This window comes from Podarcis melisellensis (genome assembly GCF_964234715.1).
Source record: "Podarcis melisellensis genome assembly, chromosome: 18".
NCBI classification, from domain to species: Eukaryota; Metazoa; Chordata; class Lepidosauria; order Squamata; family Lacertidae; genus Podarcis; species Podarcis melisellensis.
The window spans coordinates 9760924-9777414 of record NC_138536.1 but is presented as its reverse complement, the minus strand read 5'-3'; the positions used below and the strand labels follow the sequence as shown (position 1 = coordinate 9777414).

The 16491-nt window shown below is 48.4% G+C and overlaps 1 protein-coding gene across 7 annotated transcripts in view; it reads right to left on the bottom strand.

Moving 5' to 3' along the window:
* Positions 1–1938: 1938 nt before the first annotated feature.
* KANK3 (KN motif and ankyrin repeat domains 3) overlaps positions 1939–16491 on the bottom strand; it is a 34226-nt gene continuing 19673 nt past the window's right edge. For 5 of the 7 annotated variants that reach the window (XM_081895435.1, XM_081895433.1, XM_081895437.1 and 2 more), the window contains exons 4-11: positions 16250–16346; positions 13609–13866; positions 10665–10755; positions 9284–9503; positions 7622–7764; positions 6123–6323; positions 3709–3808; positions 1939–3148 (exon numbers count right to left, since the gene is read on the bottom strand). In XM_081895435.1, coding sequence (XP_081751561.1) covers positions 3120–3148; positions 3709–3808; positions 6123–6323; positions 7622–7764; positions 9284–9503; positions 10665–10755; positions 13609–13866; positions 16250–16346 — 1139 coding nt within the window. In that variant the 3' untranslated portion in view covers positions 1939–3119. Of the gene's footprint in view, positions 3173–3708; positions 3809–6122; positions 6324–7621; positions 7765–9283; positions 9504–9679; positions 9911–10664; positions 10756–13608; positions 13867–16249; positions 16347–16491 lie in introns of those variants that run through there. The other 2 variants (XM_081895434.1, XM_081895439.1) reach the window with 2 other exon arrangements.

Sequence of the window (16491 nt, the reverse complement as noted above, 5' to 3'; positions counted from 1 at the left end):
GGGGCAGACCTGTGTCTGAAGCCCTGCCCAGCTATTCCCAATTGGTGTCTACACATGGAGGCATGGCTGCAGCTCTCCAGGCCTGTCTTATCTTTCCCATATCATGCTCCATTCCTAACGGCTTTTGCCTGTCTAGAATGTGCCATTGGAAACCTCTGCTCACCAAGGGACTTGTGGCCTCTGGAAGGTTGCCCATGAGCAAATGCAGTACTCGGGATCAACAACTTTTTCTGCCTCGTAGATGACATGGATATAGACTGGATAGTGGCCTGACTGTGTGGACACCACACATCTGAAGCCCATGTTCCCCCCCCACACACCCAATAGTAATAATATTGGGAACTGTAGTTCCTTTACAGCATCTTAAAAAGTAGAGACATCACCTTGCCAACAAAGGTCCATATAGTTAAAGCTCTGGTTTTCCCAGTAGTGATGTATGGAAGTGAGAGCTGGACCATAAAGAGGGCTGATCGCCGAAGAATTGATGCTTTTGAATTCTGGTGCTGGAGGAGACACTTGAGAGTCCCATGGACTGCAAGAAGATCAAACCCATCCATTCTTAAGGAAATCAGCCCTGAGTGCTCACTGGAAGGACAGATCTTAAAGCTGAGGCTCCAAGACTTTGGCCACCTCATGTGAAGAAAAGACCCTGGTGTTGGGAAAGATGGAGGGCGCAAGGAGAAGGGGACCACAGAGGACGAGATGGTGGGACTGTTCTTGAAGCTACCAGCATGAGTTTGACCAAACTGCGGGAGGCAGTGGAAGACAGGAGTGCCTGGCGTGCTCTGGTCCCGGGGGTCACGAAGAGTCGGACACGACTAAACGACAACAAGTTCCTATAATTCCCAGCCCTACAGTTCACAGGAGTCTTTGGTAGAAGTCATCTGCATTAAAATAGATGCTGTGTGCGCACAGATTCTCTGTACAACAGTTTTTGTGTGTGTTCTTAGACTGATGTCAAAGCATCGGGGCCTGGGAAGATTTTCCCAAGTTGCTCTGTTGTTCAAATGCTGTAAAGTTCTGTTACTGATCCGTTTTACTTCCCCAACGGGGAATGGGGCGGGGAGGGGATGCATCTCAGCTGCTTAGCTAGGAACTTGGGGGAGAGAGGCTGGTGCATTTTTCCTATAAGGTCAGGCTGCATATTTGAAACCGGCATTGCGGCATGTAAGGTGGGCAATGGTGTTTCTGGGTTGAACGGCTGTAGCTCAGAGGTAAATCTGTTTTGCATGCAGAAGGCTTCAGGGTCCATCCCTGGCATCTCAGAGAGTTGGAAGGGATCCATGAGGGTAATCCAGTCCAACCCCCTGCAATGAAGGAATCTCAACTAGATCATACATTACACATGACTCTCGAACCTAAACACACCCAGTTCCCTCAATTGTTCCCCATAAGGCTTGGTTTCCAGACCCTTGATTGTGTTGATGGGGAGACAACAGGGGAGGCTATTTGGTGCAATTCCCAGGGTGAAAAGCTTTAATAAAGACTTTATTAACAGTAAAAGGGCTTAAATATTCCTGCACCATGCTGTCAAAATTCTACAAACCCCCCCCCCCTTTTTTTTTAAACCCTGCCTGCTGGAATTTCCAAGGACAAGTGTTGTGTGTTAGTGTCTCTTTATTCTGGTGAATAACATTGGAAGACATTATTTTTTAAAAGGAGCTTTGCATATGAAACGATGCGCTGGATCTTTGGAGTGGCTCTTTAAAAAGTAAAAACCAGCAGTCTGGAGCAAAGAAAGATTAGATCACTTCTGATTCAGAGAACCTCCGTCCTTCACAGAGGAAACAGTCTGTTGCTAAAAGCAGGTAGGTATGCTGGATAAGAAAAGTGCCTTCGGGCATAGGATGTTTCGACCGCTCTAAAAATCCGTTGCTTTTGAGAAACAGGCAAGAAGGGTTCTTAAGCTACCTTGCTACAACTCCCATCATCCAAGGGCCGGGCTGATGGAGTCCGAACAACAGCAAGAGGACGCCAGGTTGGGGAATTGAAGTCGAATCATCTATATATTTTGGAAAGTAGGTTGTCTGTCGGTCCTCTTTAGGTTTCCCTGCCTCTTGAGATACTGTCAGCATCCTTGGCATGACAGCTCCTGAGCTCTGAGCAGCAGCCGTCAAATGTTTGAATGCCGGGTGCCATTTTGATTCTAGGTGGCAGACTGAAATCTGACTTCAGCGCCACTTCAGCTAGTTCTTCTTTGTTTTTGCATAGCTTTGGCCGCCTCATGAGCTGGGGACGGCAGCCTTTGTCGACATTTGGACACCAGACACCATTTTAAACCAAGGTGGCGGACCAAAACATGGCTTTGGCGTAACAGGCTCAAACTCACAAATTACACTAAAAAACACAATATTCTGGGGGTTCTTCACATTCCCGGGCAATGCCAGGTCCCGTATATATCAATTATTTTGCAGGAAGCGGCATATGAACCCCCTTCCTCATAGAAAACGGGCAACAACAGAAAGTATGGATCGAACTGCCCCCCCCCCCACAGTCTAAAGTAATGATGAAACAGGTTGACCATTTTTTTCTTCTTTGGCGATCCCTCGTAGCTGATTATCTTCCATAAACACAGTTTTAACAATGAGTCCGTAAGTGACTGTGGAGGCCAATTCTGGGTCTCCACGTCCTTCCACAGTGGGGACATAGGTTTCCAGGCGGGAGTTGATCCCGGTGAGGGTTTGCCAAGCGTGCCTTCCTCTTAGCACGTTTCTCCCTTGCGTCCTGAGTTCGAGTGTCTCCAAAGCCCATGACACCTTTGGTAAAGGCTGTTCTCCAACTGGAGCGCTCGCAGGCCAGTGTTTCCCAGTTGTCGGTGTTTATACTACATTTTTAAAGATTGCCTTGAGAGGGTCTTTAAACCTCTTTTGTTGACCACCATCATTACGCTTTCCATTTTTAAGTTCGGGAGGACTAGAGCCCCACCCAGGGAAGGACTGGCAGATTCCTCCTGGCAGTCATAGCATTGTACAGCTGTAGATTCTTAACTCCTGCAGCCCCTTCCATGTGGAAAACCAAGGCTGGACAGCCCCAAAGCAAGACTGTTTTAAAAAAAAGTGATAGGAAGGGCAGTGTTTCTTTGGTTTGTTTTGTCAGTGAATTACGCCAAAGGTAGCATTTCACTGCTGGGAATCTTCCTGTCCCTGTCCTGTAGAAATATAATCAAATCAATCTATATGAAGAAAAAAAGGGGGTATGCACAGCAGCTACTGAAACAATAATTAAAATTAAAGGGACTCCTGACCATTAGGTCTAGTTGTGACTGACTCTGGGGTTGCAGCGCTCATCTCGCTTTATTGGCCAAGGGAGCCGGGGTACAGCTTCCAGGTCATGTGGCCAGCATGACTAAGCCGCCTCTGGCGAACCAGAGCAGCGCACGGAAACACCCGCCAGAGTGGTACCTATTTATCTACTTGCACTTTGATGTGCTTTCGAACTGCTAGGTTGGCAGGAGCAGGGACCGAGCAACGGGAGCTCACCCCGTCAAGGGGATTCGATCCGCCGACCTTCTGTGGTCCTAGGCTCTGTGGTTTAACCCACAGAGCCACCCGTGTCCCTTCAAACAATAATTATTACTTACTAATTTACTTACTTACATGCCGCCCATCTGACTGGGTTGCAGTCAAAATCACAAACTTTTAATTGTAAAACAGAAAATTTAATGAAATTATGAAATCTGGAGCGGGGGGGAGAACAGGGCTGACTCACCAGGTGAGCAGGCTGCTGACTGGGCGAGACGGGTAGATATCAGCGCCGCTATGTCACGATGACCAGCCTCCAGAGCGATGGAAACAGCGTCGTTGCCTTCCTACAGACGGGAGGGGAGGCAAAACACACATAAGACAAGGGCTGGAAGATGCCCTGTTTAGCTACACAGAAACAGAGAACCACCTACAAGGTGAAATGTGGCAACTGCCACTTGAGATGGCCGCCTCAGAGATAGGAAGCAGCAGAACCTCGTTGCTTCAGGTTTAGGGGTTGCCCGGCTCCACCAGGAATCCCCAGCCCCTGAACTGGTCCAGCTGGTCACAATGGGAACAACTCTTTAAGAAACGGGTGCCTAAGTTTTCCTCTTCCCTCCTTGTTCCTTTCCCCTTGTGTGCTGTGTGTGGGGTTTTTTTTCCTGAGGCGTCATTTTTAATTTGTTGCACGTAACCCTCTTTGGGCAGCATTTTGGGAGGCACAAAGGCTCCAAGCGTTTTCGCTAGGGGTTTTAGGACGAGCCCCGCCAAGAAAAACGAAGAATTTATTTATGCGTGCAACAACAGCGGCAAGAGTCTTGTTAGCACAAGGATGGAAGAATGAGGAAACCCCAGCAAAAGAACAATGGCAAGAAAAACCGATGAGTTATGCGGAGTTGGCAAAGTTGACATATAAATTACGTGAGGAGGACAATCGTGACTTCAAGGAAGAATGGGAACTTTTTACAAACTATCTTAAAAACAACAACAAAATGATTTGGACTCCTTGGCAGGTTTTGAATAAACACCCACAAATTTATTAGTAGACTATGTGGCAGATAAGGCACTGACTGATATGTACAATTTTTAACGTGCAGAGAATAATATGTGCAAACAAATCAGAGAAGGGAACTGAGGGAAGTCCTTAGGGGGTGGGAGGGATGTAATTGGTTATATTGACCGATAATTTGTTTTGTTAAAATGGTTTAATAAAAAAATATATTCATAAAAATAAAGAGCCAAAGTGAATACCAATGATGTGATGGTATATTATTAAATGGAAAACTAATAAAAATTATTTTTTAAAAGAATATATTGAAAGGGACCATGAGGACTAGGAGCTTGAAGTGGGGGGAACCCAAAGCTCCCTGTGCAGAGCAACCCAGCTGCTTACTGAAATATACTCAGAGTCAAGAGTGGATTTCATGCTCTTTATTCAGCTCATAGTGGTGAGGAGGAATGGAAGTTCCCCCAGAATGTCTGCTTTATATATGTTATTTACACAATGGGCCCCACGTGATTGGCTAATTCCGGAATTCTCCTGTAGGCCAATCAGGTTGCGGAGTCACTTCCACCTGGAGCTGGATTGGGTGGCTCCTGTGGACCAATCATACTGCTGCATTCTGGACCCTATTGTTCTAGGGCCAATCAGACTGCTGCATTCTGGACCCTATTGTTCTAGGACCAATCAGGCTGCTGCATTCTGGACCCTATTGTTCTAGGACCAATCAGGCTGCTGCATTGTGGGTCCTATTGTTCTAGGACCAATCAGACTGCTGCTCCTAGCCGGAATTAAGATTGCCGGAAGAAATATCAACAACCTCAGATATGCAGATGACACAACATTGATGGCAGAAAGTGAAGAGGAATTAAAGAACCTTTTAATGAGGGTGAAAGAGGAGAGCGCAAAATATGGTCTGAAGCTAAAAAAACGAAGATCATGGCCACTGATCCCATCACCTCCTGGCAAATAGAAGGGGGAGAAATGGAGGCAGTGAGAGATTTTACTTTCTTGGGCTCCATGATCACTGCAGATGGTGACAGCAGTCACGAAATTAAAAGACGCCTGATTCTTGGGAGAAAAGAAATGACAAACCTAGACAGCATCTTAAAAAGCAGAGGCATCACCTTGCCAACAAAGGTCCGTGTAGTTAAACATATGGTTTTCCCAGTAGTGATGTATGGAAGTGAGAGCTGGACCATAAAGAAGGCTGATCGCCGAAGAATTGATGCTTTTGAATTCTGGTGCTGGAGGAGACTCTGGAGAGTCCCATGGACTGCAAGAAGATCAAACCTCTCCATTCTGAAGGAAATCAGCCCTGAGTGCTCACTGGAAGGACAGATCCTGAAGCTGAAGCTCCAAGACTTTGGCCACCTCAGGAGAAGAGAAGACTCCCTGCAAAAGACCCTGATGTTGGGAAAGATGGAGGGCACAAGGAGAAGGGGACGACAGAGGACGAGATGGTGGGACAGTGTTCTCGAGGCTACCAATGTGAGTCTGACCAAACTGCGGGAGGCAGTGGAAGACAGGAGTGCCTGGCGTGCTCTGGTCCAGGGGGTCACGAAGAGGCGGACACGACTAAACAACTAAACAACAAAAGTTCTAGGAGCAATCAGACTGCTGCCTTTTGAATCCTATTCAACTCAGTACATAACACTTACGTTATCCACGATGGAAGCGTCGCAGTCCGGCTGAGTCAGCAGCAGCCTGACGGTGCCTGCCCTCCCGTGTTCGCAGGCGCACATCAGTGCAGTGGACCCCTCTTCATCTTGAAGGTTGATGTCCGCCCCGCAGGACAGCAGGGCCTCCACCATCTCCTGCCTCCCGTGGCTGACGGCAAGCATCAGGGCTGTCTGGCCAGCCTGGAGCAACACAGACAAAAAAATGTTGAAAGCACTTTCTTATCATTCTCAAATCTTCCGTTTCGCAAACGCAGGATTTTCCTGATGAGCAGCACAGGGTGTCTAGAGAGATTCCTCCTATCTTGTTTAATTTTATTCTCAACCCCAAAAGCACTTTCTTATTCTAGTAATAATTATTCACAGTATAAATATCGTATTTTTCGCTCCATAAGACGCACCTAGTTTTTAGAGGAGGAAAACAAGGGGAAAAAAATCTGAACAAAACAGTGGATGTATGATTTTTGTGGTTCATGCTGTGACCACAGACATGATATGTGGTTTGACAGTGAGTTGGGGTAGCCCAATGCAAAGATCCTGAGGATCCACGTGGATCCAGGCTTTGTAACCACGCTTTTGCGCCATTACGGCCCCATGAAACAGTGGATGCGTGGTTTTTTTTGGTGCAGGCTGTAGCCATGCTATGTGATCTGATGGTGAATTTGGGGTGACCCAATGCAAAAATCCTGAGGATCCATGGGCTTTTACCTCCCCGCTCCCAGGCAGCCTCCTTTATCGCTAGCCTCCCTTATCTCCCTCCCGATCGCTTGCCGATCAGCTGCTCAGCGGCTTTGTTTCAACACCCACTTCCCTCTTTCTAAAAAAAAAAAGCATTATCTGCTTTTCGCCCCTAGGCAATTTGGCTCCAGGGACCACACATTTGCTCCATAGATGCACAGACATTTCCCCTTATTTTTTAGGAAGGAAAAAGGTGCGTCTTATGGAGCGAAAAATACGGTAATTGCCACTGACATTTTGGCCTTTTTCCTTTCATCTTTTTCTTTTCTTTTTCCAATTTCCAATTTTGTTTTGACAAAGTAATGATGACAAATAGATAAGAATAAAAATGCGCACCCCACCCCTGAGACCGTTCCACTGTAACTATCCAGCCTCCCAAAATTTCAACACCCATCTCTGGCGATGGTTTCACCCCTTTCTAACAGTACAAATTCTACAAACATCTTCCATATCTCCTCCAAATCATTTCTCCTGCGTATTCCCCATCTTAACCTTAATGGAACATGGTGATTTATCACTAATAGCTATATCGTACGCCTCGTTATACCATTCTTCCAATTTATATTCTGCTTGCCCCTTCCACTTCCTAGCTACAATGTGGTGATAATAATACAATGCAATAATGAGGATCATGTGCAGTATTCCTGTGCGCCTCCGAGCATGCGCCGACCGCCTAGGCTTCTCCATTCCCTGCTGCCCAATAGCAGAGGGGCTGCTCCGCACTCCCCAAACCCCATACATACCTGGCTAGCTTTGGCATTGACATTCCCCATGCCGAAAAGTCTCCGGACAACAGCCATTTCCTCTTCCTGCTCTACAGTTGCTAGTGCAGTTAACATCAGAGCTGTGTAGCCAGCTTTGTTCTGGTAGTTAACATTACAGATCCCTGGGGAGACGAGGAGAAAAAATGCAAGAAACTGATGCAAGTACTCTACTCGTGGCTGTCTAAGTCCGGCTCGGGGACGGTCCGGGAATCAGAGATGCATTTTAAATAAAAGCACACTTTCTATTCATGTCAAAACACCAGGCAGGCCCCACAAATAACCCAGAGATGCGTTTTAAATAAAAAGACACATTTTACTCATGTGAAAACATGCTGATTCCCAGACCGTCCGCGGGCCAGATTTAGAAGGGGATTAGGCTGCATTCGGCCCCTGGGCCTTAGGTTGCCTACCCCTAGGTAAAGGTAAAGGGACCCCTGACCATTAGGTCCAGTCATGACCGACCCTGGGGTTGCGGCGCTCATCTTGCTTTATTGGCCGAGGGAGCCGGCGTACAGCTTCCGGGTCATGTGGCCAGCAGGACTAAGCCGCTTCTGGCGAACCAGAGCAGCACGCGGAAACGCCATTTACCTTCCCGCCGGAGCGGTACCTATTTATCTACTTGCACTGGTGTGCTTTTGAACTGCTAGGTTGGCAGGAGCAGGGACTGAGCAACGGGAGCTCACCCCGTCATTGCGGGGATTCGAACTGCTGACCTTCTGATCTGCGAGTCCTAGGCTCTGTGGTTTAACCCACAGTGCCACCCACGTCCCAAGAAACACATTAGAGAGGATGAAATTAGATAAGATGGAGCAATTGCATGTAATTTGAATTGTGAACATCGATGCTGGGTGAGTGGGAAGTCACACTAGTTTTGCTGAATAACAAATGCAACTTTTTATAGGGAAACACACACTCTCTCTCTCTCTATATATATATATATAATTACAAAAAAAGAGATATGAATTAGACAAATTCTCCTTTAAACGCAAACGGAACAGGATTTCTCCTCCATTCCTGGCTGCAGGAGGCACTAACAGAGACTACGTTGGCGACCCCTGACCCATAGCTGTCAAGTGTCCCTTATTTGAAGGGACAGTCCGTTATTCCAGCGTCATGTCCCGCTGCTGTCCCTTATTGATGGATGTCCCTTAAATTTCAAAGGATGCAGCTCCTCTCCCTCCCTCCCTGCTGGCCAGGGAGGAGGGAGGCTCCAACTGCGTTGCTTGGCTGTGTTGCTCACCCAATAAGAAGTCTATGAACGACTGGGGGGTGGAGCTTGCATGCCTTGTGTGTGGCTAGTTAATGCAAGCTGAGGGGGGTTTTGAATGCTGGATGCCATTTTGTTGCACGTGCTGCTGCAAACTTTGCAGTGCAAAGCCAGGCCGGGGAGCCATCTTAAGTTGAGGCTGCATAGGCCTTGTGGTGCATGTGATCCAGATTCTATTCAGTTGAACCTCTGGTTACAAAGTTGGTTGGACAGTGTTCTCGGAGCTACCAGCATGAGTTTGACCAGACTGCAGGAGGACAGGAAGACTGGAGTGCCTGGAACAGGTGAGGCTGCAGGTCCATTATTTGGGCTGCTGGTCCCTTATTTTCAAATCTGTAAGTTGACAGCTATGCCCTGACCTTAGGGCCACTCACCTGTGTCCAGCAAAAGCTGGACGATGTCAAAGTTGGAATGCGAGACGCTGTAGTGAAGAGCAGTGTTGCCATTGCCGTCAGAGAGGTTGACGACGTGCGTCAGCAGCGCAGGGGAGATTTCGGCAAATGCCATCAGGTGCTGGGCCACTTCTCCGGCCAGAGAGGCCTTTTGACTGGACAGGCGGAACCATTCCTGGAGGAGGAGGCCGGTGCTGGAAAGCTGGAAGCCAAAACAGAGAAGCGGTTTCGATCCCTTTCCCCCCAAAAAAATCCTTGCTGCAACCCTGCGAGGTAGACTAGGCCCAGCAAGACTTGCATTTGAGCACGGATCTGGACCCCCATCTTGGCTGGACACTTGTGTGGGGTTCTGGAAGTGCGCACTGCTATAAGTGGCCCCGATCCTTGAAAAATACAACTGGAAAAGGCTCTCCCTTCCAATAACAGTATTATTATTATTATTATTATTATTATTATTATTATTATTATTACCCTGACCATCTGGATGGGTTTCCACAGCCACATAACTCTTTGGAGCAGGTTTTAGGGGTGCATTTTTGGGGGAAGGGGGGAGCTTTGATGCAGAGGTAAGAGAGAGCCGGTCCTCATTCCACAGTCAGCTGACAGGCACTATTGGATATAACCCAGAATTTAATTGTTGCTGTATAAAACTAATTATGGGACGCGGGTGGCACTGTGGGTTAAACCACAGAGCTTGGGACTTGCCGATCAGAAGGTCAGTGGTTCGAATCCCCGCAATGGGGTGAGCTCCCGTTGCTCGGTCCCTGCTCCTGCCAACCGAGCAGTTCGAAAGCACGTCAAAGTGCAAGTAGATAAATAGGTACCACTCTGGCGGGAAGGTAAACGGCATTTCTGTGCGCTGCTCTGGTTTGCCTGAAGCGGCTTAGTCCTGCTGGCCACATGACCCGGAAGCTGTAAGCCGGCTCCCTTGGCCAATAAAGCGAGATGAGCGCCGCAACCCCAGAGTCGTCCACGACTGGACCTAATGGACAGGGGTCCCTTTACCTTTAAAACTAATTAAAATGACAATAAACAAATCATTCCAGCTTTCCTCTCAGGGGTGAAAGGTGACATACCTAGCTTGTCCGCTCACCATTTTATGCTTGCAACGACCCTGTGAGGTAGGTGGAAAGATGCAGCAAATGGCACCCAAGGGGTTACCCAGTGAGCTTAACGGCGGAGTGAGTATTCGAACTCAGCTCCTAGCCCCCACACTCGGACCACCACACCACACTAGCTTATGGAAGCCTTACGAAGCTCCGTACACCACCTTTGGAGGGCGATTGTGTTATTTAATGCGAATAATAATAATAATAAGTTAATGTCGATGCTCCCTCCGAGTGGTCAGTCGGCCCCAACTCACCACCTCTTTGCTCTTCGGAGCGGCGCCGTCTCTGGCCAGGTGGCTCCTCACCAGGAGACAAGCGTCCCTCAGCCGGGGACTCAGCTCAAACCTGTCAAAGGAAACAGCTTTTGAGCTTTCATCAAGTTGGAAGGGACCCCCAGAGGTCATCCAGTCCAACCCCCCCCCTGCAATGCAGGAATCTCAGCTGAAGCATCCATGACAGATGGCCATCCATCATCTGCTTGAAAATCTCCAAGCGAGGAGAGACCACCACCTTCCGAGGGAGTCTTCTCGCAACGGCCATGTTTTATAACCCCCTACGTGATCGAAGTAGCTCTTCTATAGGAATTTTCGAAGCATAGGGCTGTCAGGAGTTCAGCCTACACTCGAGTAGGACCCTGGCAGAGACACATGCCCGACTGGCATGTTCCCTCCCTCCTGGTCGATCGTTCGGGAGCTTCATAAGCTTTCTTCAGCCCGAACATCACAGCAACCGATGCCAACAGATATTGACACACTTAGGGAACCCCAGAGTCTGTACCAGAGTCTGTACCTCAGCAACTCAGCATTTTGGCTAATCTACTTTATTTACAGGACACAGGTGGCGCTGTGGGTTAAACCACAGAGCCTAGGACTTGCCGATCAGAAGGTCGGCGGTTCGAATCCCTGTGACGGGGTGAGCTCCCGTTGCTCGGTCCCTGCTCCTGCCAACCTAGCAGTTCCAAAGCACGTCAAAGTGAAAGTAGATAACTAGGTACCGCTCCGGCGGGAAGGTAAACTGTGTTTTCATGTGCTGCTCTTGTTCACCAGAAGTGGCTTAGTCCTGCTGGCCACATGACCCGGAAGCTGTACGCTGGCTCCCTCGGCCAATAAAGTGAGATGAGCGCCGCAACCCCAGATTCGTCCACGACTGGACCTAATGGTCAGGGGTCCCTTTACCTTTACTTTATTTACAAATAAACACACACGGAGCACTGCAACATGGCTCCCTCTTTCTCTAGCATCAGACAGCAAAAGGACAAAGGACAATAGTCCCACTTCACGGAACACAGTAACACAAACATCCTGTCTCCGTCACTTCCCACTCTGTGGAGTTTAAACATATACCGTCATGTGAAAGACAACAATCCCATGACTGCAATCACGGAGCAGGAATTCTAACAAGGGTGTCCCTGGATTAAGGGAGAAGAAAGCGTGGACGAGAGCATTCGTTGAAGGATCAGTGCCAGATTTGGGCTGGTGTGGGTGGTTTCCCCCACACGGGGCGCAAAAATTGAAGACCCATCATTGGGAAGATACACACGATCCCCGTCCGCCCCTGATAGCATGAGTGAGAGGGGATTAAAAGAGGCATGAGGGAAGGAAAAAAAGAGAATATTCTTGTATGCTACAACAGCAGCAAGAATATTAATAGCTAGAAATCAGAAAAGCGAAATAGTACCAACCAAAAAAGGAACGGCAGGATAAATTATTCAAATATCTTGAATTGGCAAAAATGACGGGTGCGATTCGGAGATGGCCTAACCAAAAATTCCAAAAGGAACGGGAAATTTACAGAGATTATCTAAAACAAAACAGTGTCCCCAAGTCAAAACCTGGATTTGCTTTGATTAATTTTCTCAAACCACAACATGGATTGCAAGTATAGTATGTGGAAAACAGTAGAAATGAAGAAAGGATAAAAGGAGTTTAACAAATAGACAAAATAGACACACGTTGAGGAGGACGGAAGTCTATTCGAGAGGAAAAGGAATTGGAATTAAAGAATATGGTGACATAAGTCCGTACATAAGAATTTATGGATTTATGATTGTATGTATGCTTTTTGTGTATATATATATTCCCTTTTGGTTGTTGTTGTCATGTTATTATTTTGGTTATTTTATTGTGTGTGTTTCTTCATCAAGTAAGAAAACCAATAAAAAGCAAAAAAAAAAGAAAAAAAAGGTGTGAGGGGTTTGCAATTTACATTAAGCTGAGGGGTAAAGGTAAAGGGACCCCTGACCATTAGGTCCAATCGTGGCCGACTCTGGGGTTGCGGCGCTCATCTCGCTTTATTAGCCGAGGGAGCCGGCGTACAGCTTCCAGGTCATGTGGCCAGCAGGACTAAGCCGCTTCTGACGAATCAGAGCAGCGCACAGAAACGCTGTTTACCTTCCCGCCGGAGAGGTACCTATTTATCTAATTGCACTTTGACGTGCTTTCGAACTGCTAGGTTGGCAGGAGCAGGGACCGAACAATGGGAGCTCACCCCGTCATGGGGATTCGAACCGCCGACCTTCTGATCAGCAAGTCCTAGGCTCTGTGGTTTAACCCACAGCGCCACCCGTGGACGGAGCTTAAATCAGAAGAGAAAACTCATGCCTCCCCCTGCCCCTTTCTCAGCTGTGTGTAGGGAGTTACGATGATGGTTATATAATTATTTTTATATATTTATTTTTATATATTTATTTTTCCCTGACAGGAACTCCAAGGCGGCTTACGGTTAAAAACCGGAACAGCTAAAAACGTAGAAAAACATTGACAGAAATAAAACTTGCTCGCTCACTCAGTCTATCTATTAAAAACATACAAATCAATTACATTAAAAACAGCACGGCACCAGCCCTTTTCTTAAAAGCAGCCAGCTCCCAAAAGCCTGTTGGAGAAGAAGGTGCTTCACCTGCTGGCAAAAGAACAGCAAGGAGGGAGCTGGTCTGGCTTTCCAAGGCAGGAAGTTCCAAAGTTGTCTGGGAGGAGCCACCACCGAGAAGGCCCTCTCTTGTGTCCCCACCAAGAGGGACTGTGGGGGTGGAGGGGCCGAGAGCAGAGGCTCCCCAGGAGATCTCAGGTTCGCCTGAAGGAATAAGGTATTTCCGATCACCTTGTAGGGATTTGTGGGGCATAACCAGCACTTTTAACTGAGGCCCCGAAACAGATGGGTAGCAAGTGGAGCTGTTGTGTCCTGGATTCTAGGACTTACTTCTCCTTCACTTCCGGGGGAGCTTCTCCCGAGATGTCTTCCTCCAGATCGTGGCTCAGCGTTGCCTCCTCCTGGGCGGCCCCCGAAACGGGAGTCTCTGAATCGCTGCCGCTGCTGTCCACACGGGAAGGCAAGTCGTCATCGTCGTCGGTGGTGCTGGGGGTGTCACTGCCGAAGCCAAGCGGGGAGCCCTTCCTGGGAGACCTCTCCTCCTCCTCTTCCTCCTCTTCCTCCTCCTCACTCGAGGTGCTCTCGTACCTGCCAGGACAGATTGTGGGGGATCAAAACGGGGGTCTTGAGGAATGCAACTTGTAGGCAAGGACACAGACAGGTATTCCTGACCCCTCCGGACCCCACAATCATCCCTACAGCGCCCCTTAGCCATGGACAAATTAGCTCTTCTTTCTGCCTCTCCTCCAAGCCTTTTACCCATTCAATTCACCCTCTACTTAAAACCTTTTCATATGAGGCAATAATTGATATTTTTATTTATAGACATATTTATGGACATATTGTAAAGCCGATTTTGCCCCCCCCCCCGCCTCCCTCTTGCCCACCTCACCACCCCCTAGGTACTGCCCTGGCCTGTGGGCACATTTGAAAATATGTCACGAGCACCACCAAAAAACAAACCCATTTCACAGAATAAAAAATGGTGATGCTCAGATATACCCGTGGCACAAAAAAAAAACCAGGCAAAAATTCCCACACCCCTTAATACAAAGCGCTGGTTAAAGAAAGCCGGTGACATTTGCAAAGCAACCCGACACAATTTGTGTTTTTTTAATGGTAAAAGCAAATGCCGAATGCCAAGATGGGTATTTGAAGGCACTGAGTCTTAAGGACTGACCCTTAAGCAGTGGCGTAGCGTGGGTTGTCAGCACCCGGGGCAAGGCAAGTACTGTATTTTTCGCCCTATAGGACGCACTTTTTCCCCTCCAAAAATGAAGGGAGGTCCCGCGGGCTCGCAAGGCTTGCGGGCAGCAGCCTGCAGCCCAAAAGCTCGGGGGACAGCGGGGAGGTGCAGCGCCGCCACCCCGCTATTCCCCGACCCGATCTGGAGGCTGGCGGGGGGGGGGGGGAGAAGCAAGCTTGCTTCTTTCCCCCGCCAGCCCCACAAACTCGCGGGACAGCGGGGCAAGCCACTGCCCCACGGAGGCTAGAGAGGCTGTCCCTGAAGGCAGAAGAAGGAGACGGAGCGCTCCGTCCCCCTCTTCTAGCTTGGGGATGGCTGTGCAAACCTGGGGGGGAAATAAAGTTTTTTTCCTTGATTTCCCCCCAAAAAAACTAGGTGCGTCCTATGGGCCGGTGCGTCCTATAGGGCGAAAAATACGGTAATTTGTGCCCCCTAACCCGTGGATTTTAGTAGGGGCAGAGAGCTGCGAGTGCGAGTGCGCGCCCCCCAGATGTTGCGCCCGGTGCGGCTGGCCCCCCCTGCACCCCCCACGCCACGCCACTGCCCTTAAGAAGCAATCTTCATAGATGGAACACATCGGCCCTGAGTGTCTGATGGCTGTGGTTTTGCACTATGACAGTGTTCAGTCTACATTATGTAGTTTGTGGCTTTTAATTCAGATATGGTTTCTGAAGCATGTTGTTTCTAATGACGGAGACTTAGGGTTTTGACTTGTTGGGTATCACTGGGAAGTTGAGAGAAGTTTTTAAGGTTTGATGTTTTATCGTGTTTTAAATATTCTGTTGGGAGCCAACCAGAGTGGCTGGGGAAGCCCAGTTAAATGGGCGGGGTATAAATATTATTATTATTATTATTATTATTATTATTATTATTATTATTATTATTGAACAGGCTGAGGATACACCCAGTCTCTTTGTGAACCACTTTGAGGCTTTTTTAAAACAACCACCATCACCATCAAGCAGTGTTAAAACACGGGTGGTGCTGTGGTCTAAACCACTGAGCCTTGGGCTTACCGATCAGAAGGTCGGTGGTTCGAATCCCCACGACTGGATGAGCTCCTGTTGCTCAGTCCCTGCTCCTGCCAACCTTGCAGTTTGAAAGCACGTCAAAGTGCAAGTAGATAAATAGGTATCTCTCTGGCAGGAAGGTAAACAGCGTTTCTGTGCGCTGCTCTAGTTCGCCAGAAGCGGCTTAGTCCTGCTGGCCACATGACCCGGAAGCTATACGCTGGCTCCCTTGGCCAATAAAGCAAGATGAGCGCTGCAACCCCAGAGTCGGCCATGACTGGACCTAACGGTGAGGGGTACCTTTACCTTTACCTAACTAAATAACATCTGTAGGGCTATAGATTCCCCACCTCTGCTATAATCCCACAGCTGTCTCTCCAGGCTCCAAATACAGATGTACCTCGGGTTACATACGCTTCAGGTTACATATGCTTCAGGTTACAGACTCTGCTAACCCAGAAATAGTGCTTCAGGTTAAGAACTTTGCTTCAGGATGAGAACAGAAATCGCGCGTTGGCGGCGGGAGGCCCTATTAGCTAAAGTGGTGCTTCAGGTTAAGAACAGTTTCAGGTTAAGAACGGACCTCCGGAACGAATTCAGTACTTAACCCGAGGTACCACTGTAGTTGAAACTTCAGCATCGAAGACACCTGGGTCTACTCTGGTATCCCAAACCACCACCACCCCGAAATAGAGGAAGCAAAAAAGATTCGTACTCGCCATTCAGAAATCCCACGAACTGGAGGCTTTTCCTCCCGCTCCCTGTCTCCGTCCTGGCAGGGCTACCTCGCTTCATGATGGATTTGAGGGCTCCTGGGGGGGAGGAAACAGAAGAAGGAGCGTTCTTTAGGCACTGGCAGAAGCTCCTCTGGTTTTGAGCAGCTGGCGGGGGGGGGGGCGCCTGTACCTATCTAGACCCCATTGTGGTTTTTAAGCTGCAGGGTGAAATCTAGCCATG